The 23928-nt window shown below is 41.0% G+C and overlaps 1 protein-coding gene and 1 long non-coding RNA gene across 2 annotated transcripts; one reads left to right on the forward strand and one right to left on the reverse strand.

Moving 5' to 3' along the window:
• Positions 1–895: 895 nt before the first annotated feature.
• Positions 896–22844, reverse strand: LOC139624294 (uncharacterized). Its single transcript, XR_011692372.1, has 3 exons — positions 22576–22844; positions 2345–2448; positions 896–1034 (listed from the first exon to the last, which is right to left on the reverse strand). It is a non-coding gene; the product is annotated as an uncharacterized lncRNA (long non-coding RNA).
• On the forward strand, positions 6262–17606 carry LOC139623673 (alpha-tectorin-like). The gene is made up of 18 exons (XM_071482106.1): positions 6262–6333; positions 7809–7884; positions 8129–8196; positions 8749–8979; positions 9118–9183; positions 9569–9656; positions 10030–10268; positions 10530–10683; positions 10977–11055; positions 11136–11198; positions 12573–12778; positions 13833–13964; positions 14702–14889; positions 15122–15270; positions 15506–15751; positions 16061–16223; positions 16557–16643; positions 16911–17606. The coding sequence occupies exons 2-17, from the start codon at positions 7839–7841 to the stop codon at positions 16641–16643; spliced, it is 2205 nt and encodes a 734-aa protein (XP_071338207.1). The 5' UTR covers positions 6262–6333; positions 7809–7838; the 3' UTR covers positions 16911–17606.
• Positions 22845–23928: the final 1084 nt, after the last annotated feature.

Raw genomic sequence — 23928 nt, forward strand, 5'->3', positions numbered from 1 at the left:
GTTGCATTATTGCAAAGCACAAGGAGACAAACTCTGTTAAAAACAAACCTGGGTGTTGTCGATAGCACAAGATCTCCAAAACTTTGGAGAGGAAAATAGTAAGAGACATCAACAAGAATCCCCGGATCTCAGCTACGATGATAGTTGCTGAATTGGCCTCTTCTGGTCTTGATGTTTCAAGGAAGACTGTTGTGAGGGCTCTTTGTTGTGGTGGGCTTCAAGGTCATCAACCCAGAAAAACTCCATTGCTCACACAGAGGCACATCAAAGCCAGACTGAAGTTTACCGATGGACATTTGAAACATGGAGATGAGTTTTGGAAGTCTGTCCTTTGGTCTGATGAGACTAAACTTGAGCTGTTTGGGCACATGGATGCTACTTTTGTTTGGCGAAAGAAGGGAGAGGCCCTCAATCCTAAAAACACAGTTCTCATGGTAAAACATGGAGATGGAGCATAATGCTGTGGGGCTGTTTTGCTGCCTCAGGCACAGGGAACCTTGTTTGCGACATTCCATGTCATCACAACCGTGGTTGAATGTTACTGGCATCACTGAATGGACTTCTTCACTGGAGGTAAAAATGCACTGCATGCAACAAAACTATTTCACAAATTTTAGCTACAGGTTGTGACACAATTTCAGCCTCAGTGACAACAACAGATCAGCCATCACAGTGTGATAGTGGATGTTCAGAGCTGTACTCAGAAATGTGACTGAGCAGGAATGTTTTTAAAGGGTCATTTCACTTTTTACAGTTTTTCACAATAGCTAAAACAGTTTTATCTGTGATCAAGATCAAACATTGATTTCAGATCAGACACAAAGCCAATCACAACAAAAACACAACTGAGTGTTCATTACACACTACATAAAAAATGGAAGACACGGTGTTCAGAGTCTGTAGCTCCAGAAATGTTTATTCTTTACAATAAAGGTGGGAAATAAAGAGTCTGCCCATGGCAGCAGGAAATATGTGATGAGATCCCATGAACAGTGTCCTGACAGAGTGGTTGTGGTCTGTTCCCCTCTTTATCTCTGTAATTACACAATAAGAAAAAGGCTTAATCTCCATGTTTTCCTGATGTCAGTTGGTTTTCCAGTCCTGTAGCTGTAGGGTCCCAGCATTAACAAAGATACTCAGAGCATCATTTGTTTCTCCTCTGCATTTTAAAACCCTAACATACAAGATGGCAGATGAAACATCAGGTATAGCAAGCTCCTCAGAAATATCTGTGCAGCCCCTCTATAGAAGAGGCAGGTAAAAATATCATGATAACAAGGAACAACTGGGGAACAGTATCACTGTCACAGTTTTGATTTATTGATGTTGAACAAGCAGAAAATTCAAATTAATTATGTGTCATTTAAAGCGCACATCATGCATTACTGGTTGTAATTTATCATACAAATCATGTTGTCCTACAACTTTACCAATGTGTTAAAATGAATATTTTTTTGATGAGGTAACTGATTAATGGACTAACAATTGCAGAGCTGAACCATACAGAGAGACAGCGTCCTCACCATGTGACACACTGTAGTTTGATTTTCCGTCAGAATATGGAAAAAGTGTTTGTTTTACAGTAATACCCTGATATTTAATGTTCAGTTTCCACAAAATGCAGTTGTATTGATTACACTGTTATTACATATTAATAAACATAGACAGTTAAACACATGCTGTCCACCAGAGTAGACATGTCAAAAACATACATGCAAACTAAAAAATATAAAAATATTTTCTTCGTGTCAGACGTCTGTCCTGCGTCCCTCACTTGTCATCCCATGAACAAAAACACGGTCTATTAGAGCAAATTTCATCTGAAATCAATGTTCTTCTTGGTCAGAGTTTTCCTCCTCCTCTTCCTCCTCTTCCTCTCAGATCATTTTCCTCCATTGTTTCTTTCATCCTACAACAACCTGTCTGAACTGGATTATACTGGTTTCATGTGAACAGTTTTGAGGTATTGTGTGTAAGTTATGACACCTGTACTGTAATTGTGTGATTTAACTTCTGCTACCTGTGGTTTTTACCACTGTGCATGAAAGTGTGTTTTACAAAGAGGCTGAATGAGATATGCAACTTGTGTCTCACCAGGTGAAAATTGTTTATGCTTTTGCCAAAAGTTTTGATTGATTCTTCAAACAGGTTGAGGCCACTGAGCATTTGGTTCAGAGGATGGGCTTCAGTGTTTTAGCAATTCAGAAAAACACTCAAAGGTGAACTAGTTTGTGTTTTTGCCTCCAGTGAAGACGTCTTAAAGAGCATCATCCATTTTCTTTGATTTCATGGCATAAAGACTATGACTGAGCAGAAATAGTTATAGTTATCAACGGATACACACCTGCAAGCATGGCTGACTCAGCCTCCCAGGGGCAGCTCCTGGGAAAATATTACTCTGTTGACCCCCTCCATACATGGCACCCAGAACCAGACATTACCCCAGAGCTGAAATGATTAGTTGATTGGTGGTAAACAGAAACAAATGAATGACAGCAGCACCAGTGGATTTCTTTCTTTAGCATAGGAAACACTGAAACTTCCTGTATGAAAGGAAAGGAGAAAATGCCGTCCCACAATTCCTTGCCACAGAAACATTTCAAGTGACATTGTAGTTTAACCCCGGCCAACCCACATAAATCTAGAAACAACAGAGCATCTGTTTTATGTTTGTGACACGATCCCAAACTGATGGAAATCCTTGTCTGAGCTCCAAATCCATAAATATAGATTTATTCTCTTTAAATCTGTCCAGATTTCTAGTAACAATATCATCAAACTCTACATACTTATTCTGAATATTATTTATTCTGACCTCTTGCTCAGATCTTTATTTTTATTTAATTATTATTTTAATGGATCAACTTTCTCTGCTTATGTTTTCCTTTCATGTTATCTTATTTCAAAATGTATATATATATATATGTGTATAAATAAAGTTGATTTTTAAAAAGAGTCTAATGAAAGTTTAGTCAGATTCTCTCTGCACTGCCATGGTCTTTTCCTGAGTCCTTATGACCTCTCCTTTGCATCTTTCCTTGACTTCATGATGTTTTCCATTGAGGTCGAGGAAAAGTGGTTGTAAAGGAGATTATCCTGAGTTTTTGACCACAGCCCATATTTTCCTTATGTCTGGATCTAAAAGTCTGATGTAAAGGTCTCATGAGGTTCTTCTGTTTGATGCAAGTGTTGCAAACAGAAAACAGTCATTATATGTATCACCAGGTTATTTAGGACCAGGACCAGAGAACTGACATTCATGTCCATCAATCTCACTGTCATCACCGAATGGATGTTTCATCTGCCATCTTGTATGTTAGGGTTTTTAGGTGTGGAGGAGAAACAAATGATTCAGTCACATTCCTGAGTACAGCTCTGAACATCCACTGTCACACTGTGATTGATGATCTGTTGTTGTCACTGAACTTAAAGCTGTGTCACAACATGTAATTAAAATTTGTGAAATACTTTTGTTGGGAACAGTGTGTTTTTGCCTCAAGTGAAGACGTCTATTCAGTGATGACAGTAACATTCAGTGACATGAATGACACTGTCTCTCTATATGGTTCAGCTCTGCAATTGTTAGTCCATTAATCAGTTACCTCATCAAAAAAAGATTCATTTTAATGCACTGGTAAAGTTGTAGGACAACATAATTTGTATGATAAATGTTGTGCACTTTGATTGACACATGATTAATTGTAATTTTCTGCTTGTTCAACATCAATAAATCAAAACTGTGACAGTGATATTGCTCCCTAATTGTTCCTTGTTATGATATTTTTATCTGCCTCTTCTATAGAGGGACTGTACAGATATTTCTGAGGAGCTTGGTATACCTGATGTTTCGTCTGCCATCTTTGGATGTTTTTAGGTGCAGAGGAGAAACAAATGATGCTCTGAGTATCTTTGTAACTTTGTGAATGTGTTGAAATGAATATTGTTTTGATGAGGTAACTGATTGATGGTGTTACGTCCACTCGTTGGCCACCTGAACCAACTCACCTGGATCAGTCAGCTTTTAGTCGCTTCTTCATCAGTGGACGTCTATATCAGCCTCCCAGAGCTACTGTTTTGCCCTTTTTTCCCCTTTTGGCCACCAAGCTGCCCTTTAGCCTGTTGTTGCTGGGGTTATTTTCTTTTAACTTATCAATGTAGGGGACGTTTTTGTAGGGGCTCACTTCCTTTTCTTTTTTAACAAAAATTTTCTCATGTTTTGTGGACAGTCAGGGAGGTCAGAGTTTGTTTTTTGTATGACTGTGTAGGTCACCTGAGTTTTACTTTCTAGATAGCGTGGGGGGCTTTTGTAATTTTGACCTTGGAGACCCTGACGTTTCTCCTGACGTTTCTCTTCCCTGCGTCTCCTGATTCTGTGTTGGTCTTGCTGTATTTTTGTTACCTGTGGTACTCTGGCAATAAACACCAGTTGTAGTTTGCTTTTCCAAACCCAAGTGCAGTACTTGTCAGAATATGGAAAAATTATTTGTTTTACAGTTTTTGCAAAATGCAGTTGTATTGATTACACTGTTATTACACATCATAAACATAGACAGTTAAACACATGCTGTCCACCAGAGTAGACATGTCAAAAACATACATGCAAACTAAAAAGTAAAATTCAAAATATTTTCTTCGTGTCTGACGTCTCGATCTAAATGTCTGATGTAAAGGTCTCATGAGATTCTTCTGTTTTATGTAAGTGTTGGAAACAGAAAACACAGTCATTATACAGGTCAGCAGGTGTTTTTGGACCAGGACCAGAGAACTGACATTCATGTCACTAAATGTTACGTCATTACTCGATTGATGTCTTCCCTGGAGGCAGAAACACACTGAACCCAACAAAATTTTTTCATAAATTTTAACTACAGGTTGTCACACAGCATCAAGCTCAGTGACAATAACAGATCATCCATCACAGTGCGACAGTGGATGTTCAGAACTGTATTCAGGAATGTGACTGAGCAGGAGAAAAATGTCACAATAAAAACACATGATCACACACAACATAAAAAAATGGAAGACAGTCTGTAGCTCCAGAAATATTTATTCTTTATATTATAAATATATACAGTATATACCACAGAGAATCTAGTGAGAATGTGTTGTACTCTCTGTCCTGCGTCCCTCACTTGTCATCCCATGAACAAAAACACGGTCTATTAGAGCAAATTTCATCTGAAATCAATGTTCTTCTTGGTCTGAATCTTCCTCCTCCTCTTCCTCCTCTTCCTCTCAGATCATTTTCCTCCATTGTTTCTTTCATCCTACAACAACCTGTCTGAACTGGATTATACTGGTTTCATGTGAACAGTTTTGAGTTATTGTGTGTAAGTTATGACACCTGTACTGTAATTGTGTGATTTAACTTCTGCTACCTGTGGTTTTTACCACTGTGCATGAAAGTGTGTTTTACAAAGAGAAAATTGTTTATGCTTTTGCCAAAAGTTTTGATTGATTCTTCAAACAGGTTGAGGCCACTGAGCATTTGGTTCAGAGGATGGGCTTCAGTGTTTTAGCAATTCAGAAAAACACTCAAAGGTGAACTAGTTTGTGTTGTTTCATCTTAAAGAGCATCATCCATTTTCTTTGATTTCATGGCATAAAGACTATGACTGAGCTGATGAACATGAACAAGAAATACAAGACATGCAGCTCAAAGTGCTTCACAGCAAAGAATTTACACCTCACACATTCTTTTGACGATGTGTACACGTGATTTTTTTAGAGCGAGCCAAATTTAATACAGTGAAGTGAAAATGCAAAATAAAGAGGAGACACAAATTTAACATAAAACATAACATAAAACTCAAATTCATCATTATCAATATAAGTTTTTCATAAATGGAAATGATTGTGTTTGTATGATCAATATTTCCTTTAACACTGTTTAATATGATGTCCTCATTATTTATTGTGAGGCATTCTGTGAACTCTTTCCAGACTAAAGAAATAGAAATACTAAAATACTAGAAATACTAGAATCCTAGAAAGACATACATAAAAAAGATAAATGTAGACATGCATAAATAATACAAAACATACAGAAACAGCTTTTTTTCATTACTATCTTATTTTTATTTTGCATTTATTTATGTATTTAACTATTTATTTCTGCATTTGTTTTTACTTGTCATTGTCATTTTACTTGTCATGTCATTTATGGTCCCTCATAGTTTGGCACGTACATTTACTTACGTCACCTGTCTCTCGGGCTGGATACACATAAAAGGGTGGAACATCGAGACTTGACACCACCTCTCTCAGAGACCAGACAGCCGAGGGCCTCCTCAGAGAACATCTTCTCCCAGGTGGTCCAGAAACATCCAGAAGGTAAGACACCCAGTCTCTGCCTCTTTGTTTCTGTACTGTGGTGAGTCAGGTCCAGAAGACCCCATCAAAAACACACAAACCTGTCCCTATTTATTATACTTAATATATCTGTCTTTATTCTGCTCAAGGCTGGACTGGAATCTTCTTCACTTCAAAATGTCATGTCATTTTACATCAGGACGTCATATTTACTGAGGTGTTTTGGGATGGACATATATTTATGTAACATATGTCTACAATGTAAGCATATATACATAGACATGATGATGATATGGGCCAGATATATATGTCAATATCTGAAATTGTTTTGATTTCTATCATTATGACACAGGAGAGCGGTGTTCAATTCCCATGTGAAAGTAGCAGTTGATGTTGTTTCTATTATCCATGACCATTTATTGTTATTATTGTTACCATGACGACCAAAGTCAGGTACACCTGCCGCTGTAGGGCCACTATTTCAGGAGACGCTCTGGTGGGTCGTTTCAGAGGGTTGTTGGCATAGAGTGTGTATAAAAATGGACATAGACTCCAGGTCTGAAAAGTGAAGCTTTTAAACCTGCATTCTCTCTAATGACCATCAGGAGGTGACTCCACTGGTTGTAAAAACAAGTCATATTGTATTGAAGTCTATGGGAAAATGTCTCAACTTCTTATTTGATTTTCCTAATTAGTCTATGTTCTCAGTCACTAGTTTCAAGCCTTCTTCAATACAACATGAATTTCAATTTTTAAATTATGGTCCATTTAGAGGAAAATAGACCATAAAGCAGGGCATGCATTGGGGCGGGGCTACCATGTGATTGACAGACTGTACCACACACGGCGACCTGCCTGACAATCAGGATAGAGGACAGAGCAGGTCAGATCCACCCCTCACTTCTGGTCTCAAAAGAAAAACAAAACAATATGGCCACAGACAAATTCCAAACTCGAGGCTTCAAAGTTCACAAACCAGTGTTTGTTTGTTTGTTTGGTTTAATACACGTATTTAATTTCTAACTGTGACGTCTGAACCTGAAGCTCTGGTCAGATTTAGAGGACGTTTCTGGTGAAGTCGTTCACAGCATGAAGCTAAAAACAGATGTTGCTGCCTGTGACTGTGACCCTCCAACTGCAAAATTTAGTTTATTAGCCTGTTTCCACAGAAACACTTGAAAATTTAAATTTGAATGCTCTCCATACCAGAATCAAATTAAACAGTAAACTTGATTTTATTGTTGTCATGTTTTATTTCAGTTACTCATTTTTAAAATGTGTCTTGTTTGGAGGCTGATCCAAACCAGACCGCGATGGACTCATAGAGACTGTGGGTTTATGTGATGTGTGATTGACACTTTCATGTGTAAAATTGTGGTCTGAGATCAGCTGAACTGAACTGAGTGAGATTTCGGGCGTGATGTCATTGTCACTGTGCAAACACTGGTCAGAGTTGTGACGTGTGAAGGTGAAGGTGTGACTGCTCTGTCTTCCAGCTCTCTGTCAGCGGACCGCTGTCCTCCGACATGCTCTTCATCCTGTTTTACCTGGCTGCACTCAGCCAGACTGCAGGTAAGAACGCACACACCTGAATCCACACGGCAGCCATGTTGAAACTCTACCAACTCTATCACCTGACCTGAGATCATTGTCCAGCTGAGTAGTTAGTAAACTGTGAACTGTTGTCTTGTGAGTCTACATGGCTCCTGTAGGTTCCTCTAGGCTCCTGGGGGCTCTTTGTTTCCTAACATTTGTATTTGCAGCTTTTCCTGCTGATTGTCTTCACTAACTGACTGTCACCATGTCTCTTTTTCAGCTGCTGAATATAACAACATCAGCAGCTGCCCCATCACTTATTTTGGACGACAGTACACCGCGTTAAATGTGAGTATACAGCTTCATGTCTTTGTCCTTGTTGATCTTTTGTGTTCATGTTTGGTGGAGGTCTTCTCAGGGCCACAACGAGACTGACGAGGGGAAAGCGTTTGACTGGGACTTGTTTCAGTTTGTCTCAGAGAGATTTACAGACAAGGATTCCTCTGCAGGACACACAGATGAGACTGATCTGAGTAGACACAAGTCTCCACATGGACACGCAGAAAAACAAGGCTTGGGGATGCATCTACCATTGCTTTTGTGCTCAGCAGACCAGTGGGGGGAGAAAGGAGGGAGAGTGGGTGGGGCATGGAAGAGAGAGAGAGAGAGAGAGAGAGAGAGAGAGAGAGAGAGAGAGAGAGAGAGAAATGCAGGTGTGCAGAGCAGGAAGGCATTTAAGACAGGAAGAGAGGTGTTTGAGGTGTGGTCCTGGTCCTGCACTTCAGCTAACATGATCTCCAATTATGGTTTTTATGTCTTTTGATTACACTTGCGCACATGCATTATGAGTTTCTGCAAATCACTGTTGTTTGATTTGTTGTGTCTCCCTAATGTTAACAGATCTCCATCAGCAACGACAGAACCGCAGTTTGTTTCAAAGGGATGAACAATGAAGTGGACGAAAATGACTGTCTCCTGTTGAATTCTCATAGGATCAGCGTGGTGGACACGAACATCATCAATTCAGATAAGGGACCTGGATCAGATTTTCATTCCAATCTGCGAAGTCTCACAGGTTCTTCAACTTGTGCTGTTGCACTACAATTAAAAGATGCCTCTATGAATGCGATTGTGAGTATTCTTCTGTTTCACCAGAGTCTGTCTGAATATCTCTTATAACGAACCAGCTCACCAAAAAGCTCTAAAGAATTTTTCTGAAAGCTGTTTTTTCCCAACAGTTTCTGAGTCTTACCTGTTTCATCTTTGCAGGGATATATAGAGTTCCGCATGTTTACGACACAGACAATGAAATTTTATGATGCTCTACCACCATTCGTAAGTACATGTGCAACATGGATGGGGAGTAGTTGATACAGATTGATTTCTTTGACAGCATGATGTCAGAGGTAGGGTCAGGTGGCATGTGGGCACACACACACACACACACGCACACACACACACTAGAAGTGATTCAGATGGAGCTGACTGTTTTCGACATCTTTACAACTCATTAGACGAATAATTATGTTTCAGTCCCAGTTAAGGAAAGCAGATGGTCAACCGGTATCCTCTCAGCCAGCATGAAAGCTCCCAATACGTCATCATCACAGACATGTTTCTTTAGTTTCAGTTTTAGCTCAGTTTCTCCATAAAGTCTTGTTGACTATCTTCATGTGTGTCACTGTGTGGCAGTGACCTCTGTGCTCTCGTTCCTCTGCAGAACGTAGAAATCCAGGTCAGTGGTCGGACAAGGGAAACAGTGACTATCTCAGAAAGCATTTACAGAAACATCCATGCATGCTCGCAAGGTTTGTGCTTACTGTTTAATAACCACTTGGGTCAGTTCATCCAAATTACAAACAAACACAGTTCCTGTCTTCTCTCTAGTGGCATCTGATGTTAAAGAGTCAACAACAATGCCTAAGTCTAGAACTCAGGTCCCTGTTAGAACAAACTGGTTTTCACATGGAACCAGTCCTCCAAGTAGTTCCAATAAAATCACAAACCACAACCTAAACTCCACTGACCTCCACTGGATCAGGGTGGAGGTAGAAATCTTGGAGAGCTGGGTAAACATGAGGAAACATGTTGCTTTGTAATGCGAGGGAACTGACTCATGAACGGAGTCCTAAAGGCCAAATGATAATGTTTTAATGTTGCTCTTATTTCACTCTCTTTAAGGTTGTAGAGGCACTGAAAACATATGCACTGTCAACAGCGTCATTGGCACTGATTTTGCTGGCCAACTCTTCCCTATCAGGAATCGCTGTGCTTACTCTCTGATATCATATGATGGTTTCCAGCTGGTTGGAATCAACCGGGAACGCCGCCGTAAAGATATAAATTTTCTGGACCAGCTGATCTTAGTTTTGGAAGAGACGAATGTGACGATTCTCATGGGACAAGGCGGGAGAGTTCAGGTGAGCTGCCTACAGCCACAGTTTCATGTGGAGGGAGTGATTTCTCAACAGCATCCAGGTGTTACTGTGGGTTAAAGTTTCTTCCTTGGTGATTGTACTGTCCTTCAACAAAGTCTCTTTGAACTGTGGTGGAGGGGACGTGTCCAAACTGGACCTAGCGGACTAGAGAAGCAGAAGCTGTGAGTGTGGAGTAAATGAACTTCCTCTTCACCTGTGTTGGTCATGTTTGAACCAGTGTTTTCTCCCTCTGCTGTGACGCAGGTGAACAACACAGAGCTGAGCCTGGACACCTCGCCTGTGCAGCTCATTGGAGGCGTGGAGCTCTCCAAGGACCAAACTGGAGTCACCGCCAGGTTGATCTCCTCCAACACCTCTGTCTTCTTCAATGACTACACCGCACAGATCCATATGAGAGGTAGAATAAAAACAAAGTGGCAGATTTTACTCCATGACACCAGGATTCATAGGATAACAATGAACAACTAATATTATTCATTTTTGATGGTACTGTGTTGGTTGCTGAGAGATTTGTTCATGAAAATCTTATCCACTGGATCACTAGAGGTATCTTTGTTTTGTTGAAATGAAACATGATAACCACAGAGAGTTGATACTGTGGCTTTTTGGATCAGTGGATGACGTCTGTCTGTTTAATGAGCCGCCATGTGCATCCAGTCTGACTTTTCTTCCTCTGACTGTTCGTGTCAGGCATCAATGGCACTGTGCAGGGTTTATGTGGCCAAAAGACTAGTGGCGATTTCTTGTTGCCTGAGTACAGCTCCCCCGGGTGAGTCGCTACACCTCAACATCCCACTGCATTTACTGTATATAAATACACACCCTGACCCTCTGCTGCCCCCCCACCAGCTGTGAGGTGCCATACAGTGATCTGCCTGACCCGACCATCAACCACACCCAAGTGACTGAACAGTGAGCATGCACACACTTGAGCACACACACACACACACACACACACACACACACACACACACACACACACACACATTCAGTTCAGCTGGTGTCACTGTGAGGAAAAGGACCTACTGCCTCATATTTCATGTTGACGAGTACATTTACTGTGCAAGTACAGCACTTAAGTACAGGCGGTAGAGGTGGAGGAAGAGGTGACGTGATAGCTGAGTGGTTAGGGCACGTACCACATGAGCGCAAATGCTCTTACCTGATGGGTTGCAGGTTCAACTCCTGACCAGACCCCCTCTCTCTCTCCTCCCGTTTCCTGTCACTCTCTACTGTCCTGTCCTGTCAAATAAAGGCACAAAATACCCAAAAGATATCTTTGAAAAAAGAGGGGAGGAGTGAGAGGAAAAAGAGAGAGAGACCAGGAACAGCTGTATATACTTTAGATAATCATGTTATCAATAATGACAATAAATAACAGTAATAATATAGTAATAATAAAAATAATCAACAACTTTTTTGTATAGCAGCTTTCATACATGAAATAGAATAATAGCGGAATAATAATCAAATAATCAAATAAGAATAGTAAGATAGGAAAAAATGAATTAGACACATAATTGAATAAATTAAAATGGATTAAAATGGGTCGTAACTGTCAAAGCCTGCACCCCCAACTTTCCCACAGCTGCTGCTGGACAGCTGCAGAGTTTTAAGTGAGCTGAAGTCTCTCTGTAAAAAGTGCGTCACAGCGATCAAGTCGGCCTGAGATAAAGGCATCACTCAGTCTTTCAGCATCATTCTCATGTATAAACATTTGTACTTTAGCTGTTTAAATGGTGTGAAAATTGTGTTTTCATCACTGTGGGACTTGAAGCTCAGATCTGGATCCAAGAAAACACCAAGACTTGTAACCTCAGGTTTAATCCAGGGAGATAATTTCCCCAGATTATTAAACAGCATTCCTCTTGTTTTGGGGACGACTGGTAGGATTTTAGTTCCGTCCTCATTAAACTTTAAGAAATGATCATTCATCCATTTATTTATTGCTAGAAGACGGCAGTGAAGGAGTTTATAGCTGCAGCATCATTTGGTTCAGCAGAGATGTACAGCTGTGTGTCATCAGTGTAACTATGGACACATACATTGTACTCTCTGATGCTGTCACCAGGTGGCAGGCGACACAATGGCAACTGAGAGAACTTGTTACCCACCACCCTTTTATTCTGGGACTGTTTCAGTTTTTGTGTTGACTGGAATCAGTTTCAGACCAGACAGCACACCTGACACCTGTCCTGTACAGAACGTGACAAACAAAACTCTGTCTTGTCCTTTTTCTTTATTGTCAATTGCATTTGAACTCGGCGGTTCTGTCTCCCACAACAGCTGTGCTGTCCTGAATGTGGCGCCCTTCACTGCCTGCCACCAATACGTCAACCCAGAGGCCTTTATAGCCTCTTGCATGAACATTCTGTACCAATATCCAGCAGTGGACGGTTTCAGTCAGTGCCAGTTCCTGGAGGCCTACACCAGAGCCTGCAGCATACAGGGAAACATCAATCTGCAAGGCTGGAGGTCAAACGTCAACTGCTGTAAGACCTCCACTGTCACTCAAGATTTATTCATGCAGTCATTGGAGAAGATGCCCTTATGAATGAAAGAGCTAAAAAGATTTTCCACACCCTGCTCTTTAATAGCTCATAACTATAAATCCTCAGTGAGTCATTTATTAGCCACCAATTAATAAATCTTATAAACACTTCATAAACTACAGGAAAGTGGTTCTAACATTTTCACTGATCTACTCTAAGTCAGAGAGTTACATCTGCCATTTTATCCATGTGATGTGGTGTGACAGTAAGGAGACAGGAGGAGTCATAACAACTCCTTTAATCACTGTGAGATGGTCTCACGCTGTCACTGCCCACAACCAGTCAGGGGCTGATAACCAGCTGCCATTACTGTTTATTTGTCACTTAATTCAGGGACAATGCACGTGAATCAGCATCACCGTGAATGTGCCAGCCCACTCACTCTCAACTGCAGGCATCAGGCCAGATGTTGGCATAGGTTTGGTCTCAACGTTGATGGTTTATAAACACGTAAGATCAAAACGTCATGTGTGCTGTGCAGTTGAGACAACAGAGGACAGGGAGTCATCTGAAACACTACATTTACACCCATGTTTGAGGTCCCGCCCTCTCAGCCAATCGAATGCTAGCATCCCTAGATGGGAATCATCTAATGAGTTCGCTCCAAACACAGTGCAAATGAGTTCACTCAGCACTTAGACTCACAGCAAACAGCACTTTTATCACGCTGACATGCTCGGCAATGTTATGCTCTGCAATAACAGCAGTTGTAGATAAAGCAGTCGTCAGTATGTGGATATCACTACAATGTTAAAAGATGCAGCTCTAACTGTAGCCACGTACGTTGTACCCAAACCACGCAAGACCGACCCTCCTGGCAACACTCAACAGAAAAGTTCACAGCACATGAGACAATAATAATGAAACCAGTGAAATGAGGAGATTCTGTTCTAGAGCCAGGTCTTTACAGAGTCACATGACTGGCTGAGGGACCTGAACCTGGTCTGTCTGACTGACCTACTGACTCTAACACTTTTCTGTTTGATCCTTTCAGCCGACCCCCCGGTCTCCTGTCAGGGCACCTTCTGTGGCCCTAATGAGTTCTGTAGCGTTGACGTCAGTGGTAAAACCAGCTGTCTCTGTCGGGCCATTTTCGCCTCCACACTCCCATCAAGAGACGCTTTTGGTGAGGAGGAACCGCAGCTGCACAGCGTGATGTTTATTATCACAGTTTATAGGTAGAAACATGAGCTGAAGACGCACCTTTTGTATGGGCCCCAGAACCCTAGGGGCCCCAGACACCACGTAGCTTGGATCAACATAATATGATTATTCATGACTGTGGTAGAAATTGGCCGTGGCAGTGAAAATAATCTGACACTTATTTTATTATTATTTATTATTTTATATTTGATTGATTTTTCCAGTTTGTTAAATGTCAGGAAATAGTTAAAATGCCCTGAGCACTCAAAAAATACCTGTCGTGTTCACTGTCAGAAATCTGGGAAATAACAAATATTCATAAGCACAAACAAGTAAATTGTTTTTTTTGATATTTTTCTTTTAAAATAGATTTAAATGATAAACCAGTTGTCAAACTTGTGGGTCTGTATGTACCAGAGACACTGGGGACTTTAAGCAGCGATGGTCGAAGGAATGGCTACGGCATGACACGTATGACATAGATTCTATCTCAACACTTCCTGCCATTGCACTGTTCTTCTATTGCGTCCCTTCAACCATCGCTGCTGATTAATGATCTGACGAGTATTGATCAGTGGAGTGACTCATTCACAGAGGTCTGCTGCTGTGGAAACGTCTCCTCCAGCAGCAGGACACCGTGAGACGTTGTGTCTTTATTTTCAGTGTCACATGTATGTTTGTGTTTGTGTTTCAATCACCTCGTCTTGTCCCACTGTTCAGGCGAGCCGACGGTCTGCAATCAGAGCTCTGCCTCTGTCACCCTGGTCGGTTGTCTCCTGGCGGAGAGAGGCATCGACTACACCGCGCTACACCTCAACGAGCCGAGCTGCAGAGGTCACGTGGACAACCAGACCCGTACGGTGACCTTCAGCTTCGACAACGCCAACACCTGTGGGACGGTGGTCATGGTGGGTGTTTGTCCTCTGCTCGCTGACTCTCAACAAGCCAATCAGCTGAGCTATGCAGTGTTTGTGGTGTGTGTGGGCGTGGTCAGGATGCTGCTGCTCTGACCTGGATTCTTATTCTGTCGTCACACCTCATAAAATGTCAGGCGTTACAGGAAGAGTGTTAAGATGAATGTGAGGTGTTGTTCACCTGAAACCTCCTGTAGTGACTGTCTGAATCCCTGTGACCCTGCAGGCCAACAACAGCCATCTCATCTACAAGAACTCCATCAGGATACACAACGACACTGGCATCATCACTCGCCAGGACCAAATCCAGGTCGACTTCTCCTGCTACTACACCCAGCCAGACATGAAGGCCATGTCCTTCAGAATCCAAGACAGGTGAGTGACTATGAATCTCATCAGAGTCAGAGCGTTCAATGATGCATTCTTTATCAAAATGAAAATAGTTGATGAAAAATCAGCCACAGCTTCAGAGCTTCAACCAGAACGATGGCGCTGAGAAACTGATTCCACACACGGTTTTAAACGTGGTGAACAGAAGCCAAAGCTTCAAACACTAACATCCCTTCAAACCTCTACTCTTTGTGTTTGTATATGTGTGTGTGCTCTGCAGCTCTGTGATCGAGCAGATTGTATCCGGAGTGTGGAACTACACTCTGACCATGAAGGCCTACACTGACCCCGCCCACACACAAGCCATCGAGCCGAGCACCAGAATCCAGCTGCAGCAGACCGTCTGGGTGGAGCTGAAGACCGAGGGGCTGGACAGTAACCTGGTCGCCCTGGTGATCGACTCCTGCTGGGCAACTGACCAGCCGTCGTCCAATGGGAGTCTGAGATACAACCTTATCATGAATGGGTGAGAGACACAGAGGTGGCAGCCGGTCTTAGTGTTTCACTGCTGCTGATCCGTCACATCCTCTTACACTTTAACTCCTCGTCGGAATAAACCATGCTAAATGTACAAAAAGTTGCTCAAAATCAGCGGCTACAGGACAATTAAAGTCTGACATGGTTAAGCTGTGGTACAAAGTGCTGTGTTTAAATTGGTGGAAGCTGAACTTTGATAGACTTTGTCAGTTGCTCATCATTTAAGATGTTTGGGGATCAAACCTGCGACTCCCACGGCAGCTGCTGATGTCTGCTGTGTCTTCCTGCTTCTGTGCAGCTGTGCCAACCCCACTGACAACACGGTGAGGGTGATGAACAACGGATTGGGAACGTCCAACTACTTCTCCTTCAGCATGTTCCAGTTCACTGGGAGTAGCAGCGACGTGTACCTGCACTGCAGACTGAACCTGTGTGCCAGGTTGAACAGAACCTGCGCCCCGGTACGCCCTGGTCCCCAGATCCACTCACACATACATGCAGTTCAAGTCACACATTGGCTTTTTTTTTTTTTACATGATTGATAGGCAAAGCGATATAGGTTTATCCAATCACTGATTTGTTCAGTGCACCTACTCAGCACCAACATGGCACTGAAGTCACCTGGTGTTATCATTCAATCTGTCTGTTGTCTGCACAATTATGTTGTTCAACAATCTGAGCATGTAAGTGTTGAACAGAAGAGGCAGTGAAGAGGCTAACAGTGTAATGCCAGTAGTAAAAGGGAAAAGTTTTCTATGAGCAAAACTTTATCTGTGTGTTTGTCTTTGTCTCAGAGCTGCGGTGTGAGAAGACGCAGATCTGCCAGGCGTAAATATGAAGATGAGAACCCAGCCGTCATCACCATGGCCTGGAAAAATTAGGTAAGACACACCTGTGTTGTTGGCAGGTGATGAATAGGATCAAACAGAGTCAGGTGACGTTGGAGGTTGTTGCTGTTTTGTTTTGATGACAGGAGGGTTTTACTGCATGACTGAGAGCCAGATGAAGGGTGAAAGTGTCGGACAGATAACTTTTAAAAATGCCGATTTCTGTCACTGCACTGCAGTCTTGGAGAAAAGTCAAGGGCAAGTCTTCATACAGCAAGGACTAAAAAAACAAATCCTGGTATGTTGTGGTTGTCTTCTCAGGTGGTTTCCATGGCGACTTGGACGAATTTACAGGCTGCCGACATTCTGGGTGACTCCAGACCATTACTTCGTCCTGATCAAGAGCATGGATGTCTGAATCCCTTTGGTTTCAGACCAGCTTCTCCTGAAAAGATGAGCTCAGCTTTTATTAGGCTGCTGTGAAGCCTACAGACAGATGTGCACTATCCACACTGCTGATCCTTCTCCAGCTTCCACTGGATCCCTTCAGTCCAGCTCAGAGGATCTGACATTACTGAGCCTCAAAGCAGCTGAGCCACTTTTCTGCAGTTACTCATCCTCTCAGTTAAAGTGTGAGACACTATAACCAATTCTGATATTTTTCCTATACTTATTATAACGAGGTGAAGGGAAATGCATCATAACCGAAGTATAACATCTATATCATATCTACACTGACTGTTAACAATGTGAAATGAATACTGGGTCAGGGGTGTTTGGGGGTGGCAGCAGTGTACTGAATAGAGTCTGTATGGGAGATTTGGGGGTTTTGCCTTAAGTAGGTTTAGATGTTCAGTTTGGGAAGAAGTTCTTGAGGATGGCGATGATTATCTGTCCTGTAAAGTGAGTGTGACTTCAACTGAACCAAACCTGTGGCCTGAATGACACGGACACATGCTGACACGTGCTGTATCACATGTCATGAAATAAATAAAGTGGATGTGGGTATAAGACAAACATGAGTCTGAGTTTTGATTTGATTTGACTTTGAAGTGTCCACACGTCTTTACCCCGTGCATGGGTAAGCACATACAGTACAAATATTTGGAATTAATTTAATTAAATTTCACAATTAATTAAATTAAATTAATCGGTACTGTTAATCACTCAAATAACACAATTTCAGGATTTTTTTCAACATGTGAGCTCTATTTTCTATTTCACTCTGGGTATCCTTTCACGGTACATCGCCCATTTTAGCTGTAAATTTAACATTTGCTCCTTTTTTTTGAAATAGTGCCAGCAGCAGACCTTTGTCACCACGGTTACAATAATAAACGTGCAGCTAAAGCTAAGCTAAGGCTAAGTTAAGGCAGAAACGACTTTGGTAGGTTTAGGAAAAGAATAAGTACTTCCTTAAAATCAGAAGACCTTCGTTGTCATGGTTACAAGAATAACAACGTGGTTATGGTGGATGGATAAAAGAAACAACATGAACTGATGGTGTCACTTAGGAATCAAACGGCGGTCTCACGCGTCCTGTCGCTCCTGTCATAATTACTACGGCCACTAGATGTCTCTTAACAACAGAACATAATTATGGGTCATAATAACGCCTGTTTGCATACATCATGTAATTTACTGCTCCCTTGTGGTGGCAGCAGGGTATTATGCCTGCAAACTAGCTTGCTTTCCAACTGTTGTACGTATCATTTCTGTCATTTTTGTGTTGTCGTTGTTGAAGGCAGGAACTTGGCAAGTGGAGAGGAAAGCAGCTTAATTTGGAGGTTTGCGGATGTGCATTGAGGATAAATTTGATGGAGTCTCTGTGTATCAGCCAGCTAAAGCTCAAACTGGTGCCTCACCAGACCAGAATCTGGAACCATGAGATCTGGAGCTCATGATAAGAGCTTTTAATAAGGAGCAGCAGCTAATATTTGAAGTCTTAATAAAGCTTAAAGTCTTCATCAGAGTAAGACAAGGCAGCGGTGGTGTGGATGTTAGCATCATGTTACAGTTTGTTGCTAGGCGACATCTAGTGGCCATAGTAATGATAACAGGAGCAAAAGGAAAAGTTATAGGGTGACAAAGTCCATGTCAGGAGGAGGTTGGGGGGGGGGGGGGGGGGGGGTCAACAAACACAGGATTATGACACAGGAGAGCGGTGTTTGATTCCCATGTGAAAGTAGCAGTTTATGTTGTTTCTATTATCCACGACCGTTCAACAAAGTTAACCACGTTGTTATTATTGTAACCATAACAGCAAAGATTGTCTAATGTTGAGGTTGAGTAATTAAGTTAGAGTAATTATTTTCCTAAACCCAACCAACCCATGGCTGTTATTATGGTAACCATGGCGATGAAGGTAGGTATGCAGCTCTCGGGACAGCCGAGAGCTTGTAACCATGACAACCAATGTCCGGTATGGCTGCCGCTGTATGGGCTCTATTTCAGGAGACATGTCCATGGGTCGTATCAGAGGGTTGATGGTTGTTCAGGTTGGAGGAGAAACAACAGCATTAGACTTAAAGAGAGGAGACTGATGTTTGTTTCCAGCTGATTTCTTTTAACCATGAATGACAGTAAAGGTCCCAAACCCGTTAAACTTTCCTTAAAAAAAAAGGGACTTTAAGCAGCAATGGTTGAAGGAAGGCTATGGCGTGACTATCTCAACTGTTGCAGCCCAACTGTCTACAACTGGTTTGCTGTTGTAGACAGTTGGGCTTAGTGACAGCATCGTAGAGTACAATGTTACGCTAGTTAGTTACGCTAACTTAGTTATGCTGATGACACACAGCTGTACATCTCTGCTGATGCTGCAGCTATAAACTCCTTCACTGCCTGTCTTCTAGCAATAAATAAATGGATGAATGATCATTTCTTTAAGTTTAATGAGGACGGAACTGAAATCATTTACTTTATTGTGTGGCCACAGTCACATTCATTGAACTGGTGTTTTTTTTCATATCACATCATATTTCCGCTATTTCAGAGGTCTATCAAGCAAGTGACAGAACCTATAGAACTAGTCTGAGCTTTTCATAATAAAAGCTAAAGGCTTGTTTGAACTATAGAATTGCTCCACTTGTCTACACTTTTATTTTGTAGACAAAATCACTAAAGAGGAAGTGATTCTGTGGGTAACTGTTGCTGCCTGTTGTCATGGTTAAAATAATAATTAAATAATAATAAAGCTAACTATGGGTCATTATATTTTACTTTATTGGTAAACCTTATACTCATAACATTTAAATGTAATATATGTACATATATTGAATTTTTGATATTTGAAATATATGTACATATAGAATAGAAACATATATGTAAAAATTATATGTGAAACCTATTAGAAATTGGAACAATTTCATATAAAAAAACTATTTCATACAGATATCTGGCCGATATCATCATCATGTCATCAGTCCAAAAGTCAGAAACCACTTTCCCAGCATGGGAAGATAGAAATGTTTAAAGTTAATGAGAAATGTATAAGAAAAATATATATAAGCATTTTGAAATTTTATATGTACATTATTTTAACCAACTAACATATAAATTAAATATATATTCCTAACATATATGGTCACAGCTTATTTCAAAATTCATAGATATTTTAAATATATGCTCACATACAAATTTTACTCTGGGTATTTCTTATATGTTACCAACTTAGTGTATATCTTCATACATGTGATCATAATATATCCCCTTATAGTTATCATATATGGAAACATCACTCTTGATATAGGGACATATATCATATTACATTTCTGTATGAGCAGGTTGTGTAAAATCCTCCTCCAGCAGACACTTTGTCTTTTTAACTCTTGAATTCTTTATGGAGAAGTCCCCAGTGGACTGACTGACCACTGATCTTCTGATTATTTACTGAATATTAACATTTACCGCTGCAGACTCATCACGGTTGAACCACATATTAACTTCTATACAGTTTGAGTGGTTGTCGACCAGGACTAGTCCAAAAGTAAAGAAAACACCACAGTAAACATGACATGCTGATGTAAAACCTCTTTTTTAGGACATTTTGAAGAATAGAATAAAGACAGATTTATTAAGTATAATAAATAAGGACAGATTTGTGTGGTTTTGATGGGGTCTTCTGGACCTGATTCACCACAGTGCAGAAACAAAGAGGCAGAGACTGGGTGTCTTACCTTCTGGAGGTTTCTGGACCACCTGGGAGAAGATGTTCTCTGAAGAGGCTTCGGCTGTCTGGTCTCTGAGAGAGGTGGTGTCAGGCCTTCTATGTGTATCCAGCCCACAAGACAGGTGATGTCTCAGGTGTTAGGCGACACTTTTGCACAAGCTTGATTTTAAAAACCGGTTTTGGAGCATTACAGAGTGACGGTGGGCTAAGTGAACTCAAAGAATTGCCACATTTTTAGCATACCTGTGTGTGATCAGTTTTTTTGTGCTTAGCTCTGGTGCTGTACAGATCCTGCTGGTAGTTTCCAGCTAATTTTATTGCCTGTGTTGACCACTCTCACCAGGATAATGTATATGAGTAAGTCTGAGGAGCCCAAACAAGGACATTACAGTTTAAAAAATTGCTTAAGAACAATTTTGAAGAGGAGAATCATTTTCTGAAAACACTTAACACAAGTCACAAAATCAAACACCCAAAGTGCAAAACTACGAGGGACCAAAAATTACACAAGTATAAATAATTAAATACATAAATAAATGCAAAATATAAAAAATTGGTAATAAAAATTAGATTTCTGTAGTTTTACATGTATTCATTCATCTATTTATTTGAGTGTTTATTTATTTATTTATTTATTTATTCATGCGTTTCTTATATACAGCACCAACATCAGTATCATCACATGCCACTTCCGGAGCCGTGCACACACAGGGCTGAGGGTCATACGCCTTCCTCCACCATACTGAAAAGAACTCTGGATTGAGAAGGGTGGAGGGTCCTGAACAAGAAATTGTGGGTGATCAAGAGACCAGTTTTTGATCAGGGCTGAGCAATGGAAACTGACATTGTCCCATACCACCACATATCTGTGCTGCCCTGCATCATCCATATGCTCTGCTGGTATCACAGTGTGGTGTTGTGGTGTAGGTTACTCACCTGTCGAGCCTAAATGTCTGGGTGATCATTCGGACGTAATTATTTCTGTTTATGAACTGTTAGATTCCTCTCAAACATATATTGATAATGATGAATTTGAGCTCCATGAAGTTGTCTGTTTTGTTTCATGTTAAATTCTGTGTCTCCTCTTTATTTTGCATTCTCACTTCACTGTATTAAACTTGTCTAGCTCTAAACTATGTGTACACATCGTGAGGCGTAAATTCCTTGCTGTGAAGCACTTTGAGCTGCATTTCTTGTATGAAAGGTGTTTCATCATTATTATTATTATTGTTGTTATGTGTCAAACAACTATTTCAGTGGTTGTGAGTCATTCATGTTCATCAGCTCAGTCATAGTCTTTATGCCATGAAATCAAAGAAAATGGATGATGCTCTTTAAGACGTCTTCACTGGAGGCAAAAACACAAACTAGTTCACCTTTGAGTGTTTTTCTGAATTGCTAAAACACTGAAGCCCATCCTCTGAACCAAATGCTCAGTGGCCTCAACCTGTTTGAAGAATCAATCAAACCTTTTGGCAAAAGCATAAACAATTTTCACCTGGTGAGACACAAGTTGCATATCTCATTCAGCCTCTTTGTAAAACACGCTTTCATGCACAGTGGTAAAAACCACAGGTAGCAGAAGTTAAATCACACAATTACAGCACAGGTGTCATAACTTACACACAATACCTCAAAACTGTTCACATGAAACCAGTATAATCCAGTTCAGACAGGTTGTTGTAGGTTGAAAGAAACAATGGAGGAAAATGATCTGGGAGGAAGAGGAGGAAGAGGAGGAGGAAAACTCTGACCAAGAAGAACAGTGATTTCAGATGACATCTACTCACCGTCCCACCCGAAATCTCAGTCACCAACCTGTGCCCAGATCTAGTCCTCTGGTCCAAGTCCTGTCGTTGTGTCTTCATCACTGAGCTGACAGTCCCTTGGGAGGATGCCATTGATGAGGCATATGAAAAGAAAAAGCTGTGGTAGCTGAGGCAGAGGAGCGGGTCTGGAGGGTGACGGTGGGCTGCAGGGGCTTTGTACCTGGTTCCAAGTCACCACATCAAAGAAGACATCCCCAACTCCACTCAAAGCAAGTGCTGTGCTGAATTGTCAGGGATTGTAACACCTAGTCATATGAAGCAAACTTGAGCAATTGTGAAAAACTGTAAAAGGGGAAATGACCTTTTTAAAAACATTCCTGTTCAGTCACATTCCTGAATACAGCTCTGAACGTCCACTGTCACACTGATGGATGATCTGTTATTGTCACTGAGGCTGAAGCTGTGTCACAACCTGTAACTAAAATTTGTGAAATATTTTTGTTGGGAACAGTGTGTTCTTGCCTCAAGTGAAGACGTCCATTCAGTGATGACAGTAACACTGATGGACATGAATGTCAGTTCTCTGGTCCTGGTCCTAAAACACCTGCTGATGTATACAATGACTCTGTTTTCTGTTTGCAATACTTGCATCAAACAGAAGAACCTCATGAGACCTTTACAATAGACAGTTAGATCCAGACATTAGGAAAACATGGGCTGTTGAATATTTTTTTCTTTGATGAGTTAACTGATTAATGGACTAACAATTGCAGAGCTGAACCATATAGAGAGACAGTGTCATTCATGTCACTGAGTGTTACTGTCATCACTGAATAGACGTCTTCACTTGAGGCAAGAACACACTGTTCCCAACAAAAGTATTTCACAAATTTTAGTTACAGGTTGTGACACAGCTTCAAGTTCAGTGACAACAACAGATCATCAATCACAGTGTGACAGTGGATGTTCAGAGCTGTACTCAGGAATGTGACTGAATCATTTGTTTCTCCTCCACACCTAAAAACCCTAACATACAAGATGGCAGATGAAACATCCATTCAGTGATGACAGTAAGATTGATGAACATGAATGTCAGTTCTCTGGTCCTGGTCATAAATAACCTGGTGATACATATAATGACTGTTTTCTGTTTGCAACACTTGCATCAAACAGAAGAACCTCATGAGACCTTTACATCAGACTTTTAGATCCAGACATTAGGAAAACATGGGCTGTGGTTGAAAACTCAGGATAATCTCCTTTACAACCACTTTTCCTCGACCTCAATGGAAAACATCATGAAGTCAAGAAAAGATGCAAAGGAGAGGTCATAAGGACTTAGGAAAAGACAACGGCAGACATGAAGAAAATATTTTGAATTTCTATTCTTTAGTTTGCATGT

The sequence above is a fragment of the Trachinotus anak genome, unplaced genomic scaffold, assembly GCF_046630095.1.
Source record: "Trachinotus anak isolate AG129_WGS33_773 ecotype Australia unplaced genomic scaffold, CSIRO_AGI_Tana_v1 ptg000001l, whole genome shotgun sequence".
In the NCBI taxonomy this organism is placed as follows: Eukaryota; Metazoa; Chordata; class Actinopteri; order Carangiformes; family Carangidae; genus Trachinotus; species Trachinotus anak.

Bases quoted from the DNA above. Each gene is read 5' to 3' on its own strand.
- LOC139623673 (XM_071482106.1), top strand. From the start codon at position 7,839: ATGCTCTTCATCCTGTTTTACCTGGCTGCACTCAGCCAGACTGCAG. The intron at 8,197-8,748 runs GTGAGTATACAG...TAATGTTAACAG, and splicing joins GACAGTACACCGCGTTAAAT to ATCTCCATCAGCAACGACAG. The intron at 9,184-9,568 runs GTAAGTACATGT...GTTCCTCTGCAG, and splicing joins ATGATGCTCTACCACCATTC to AACGTAGAAATCCAGGTCAG.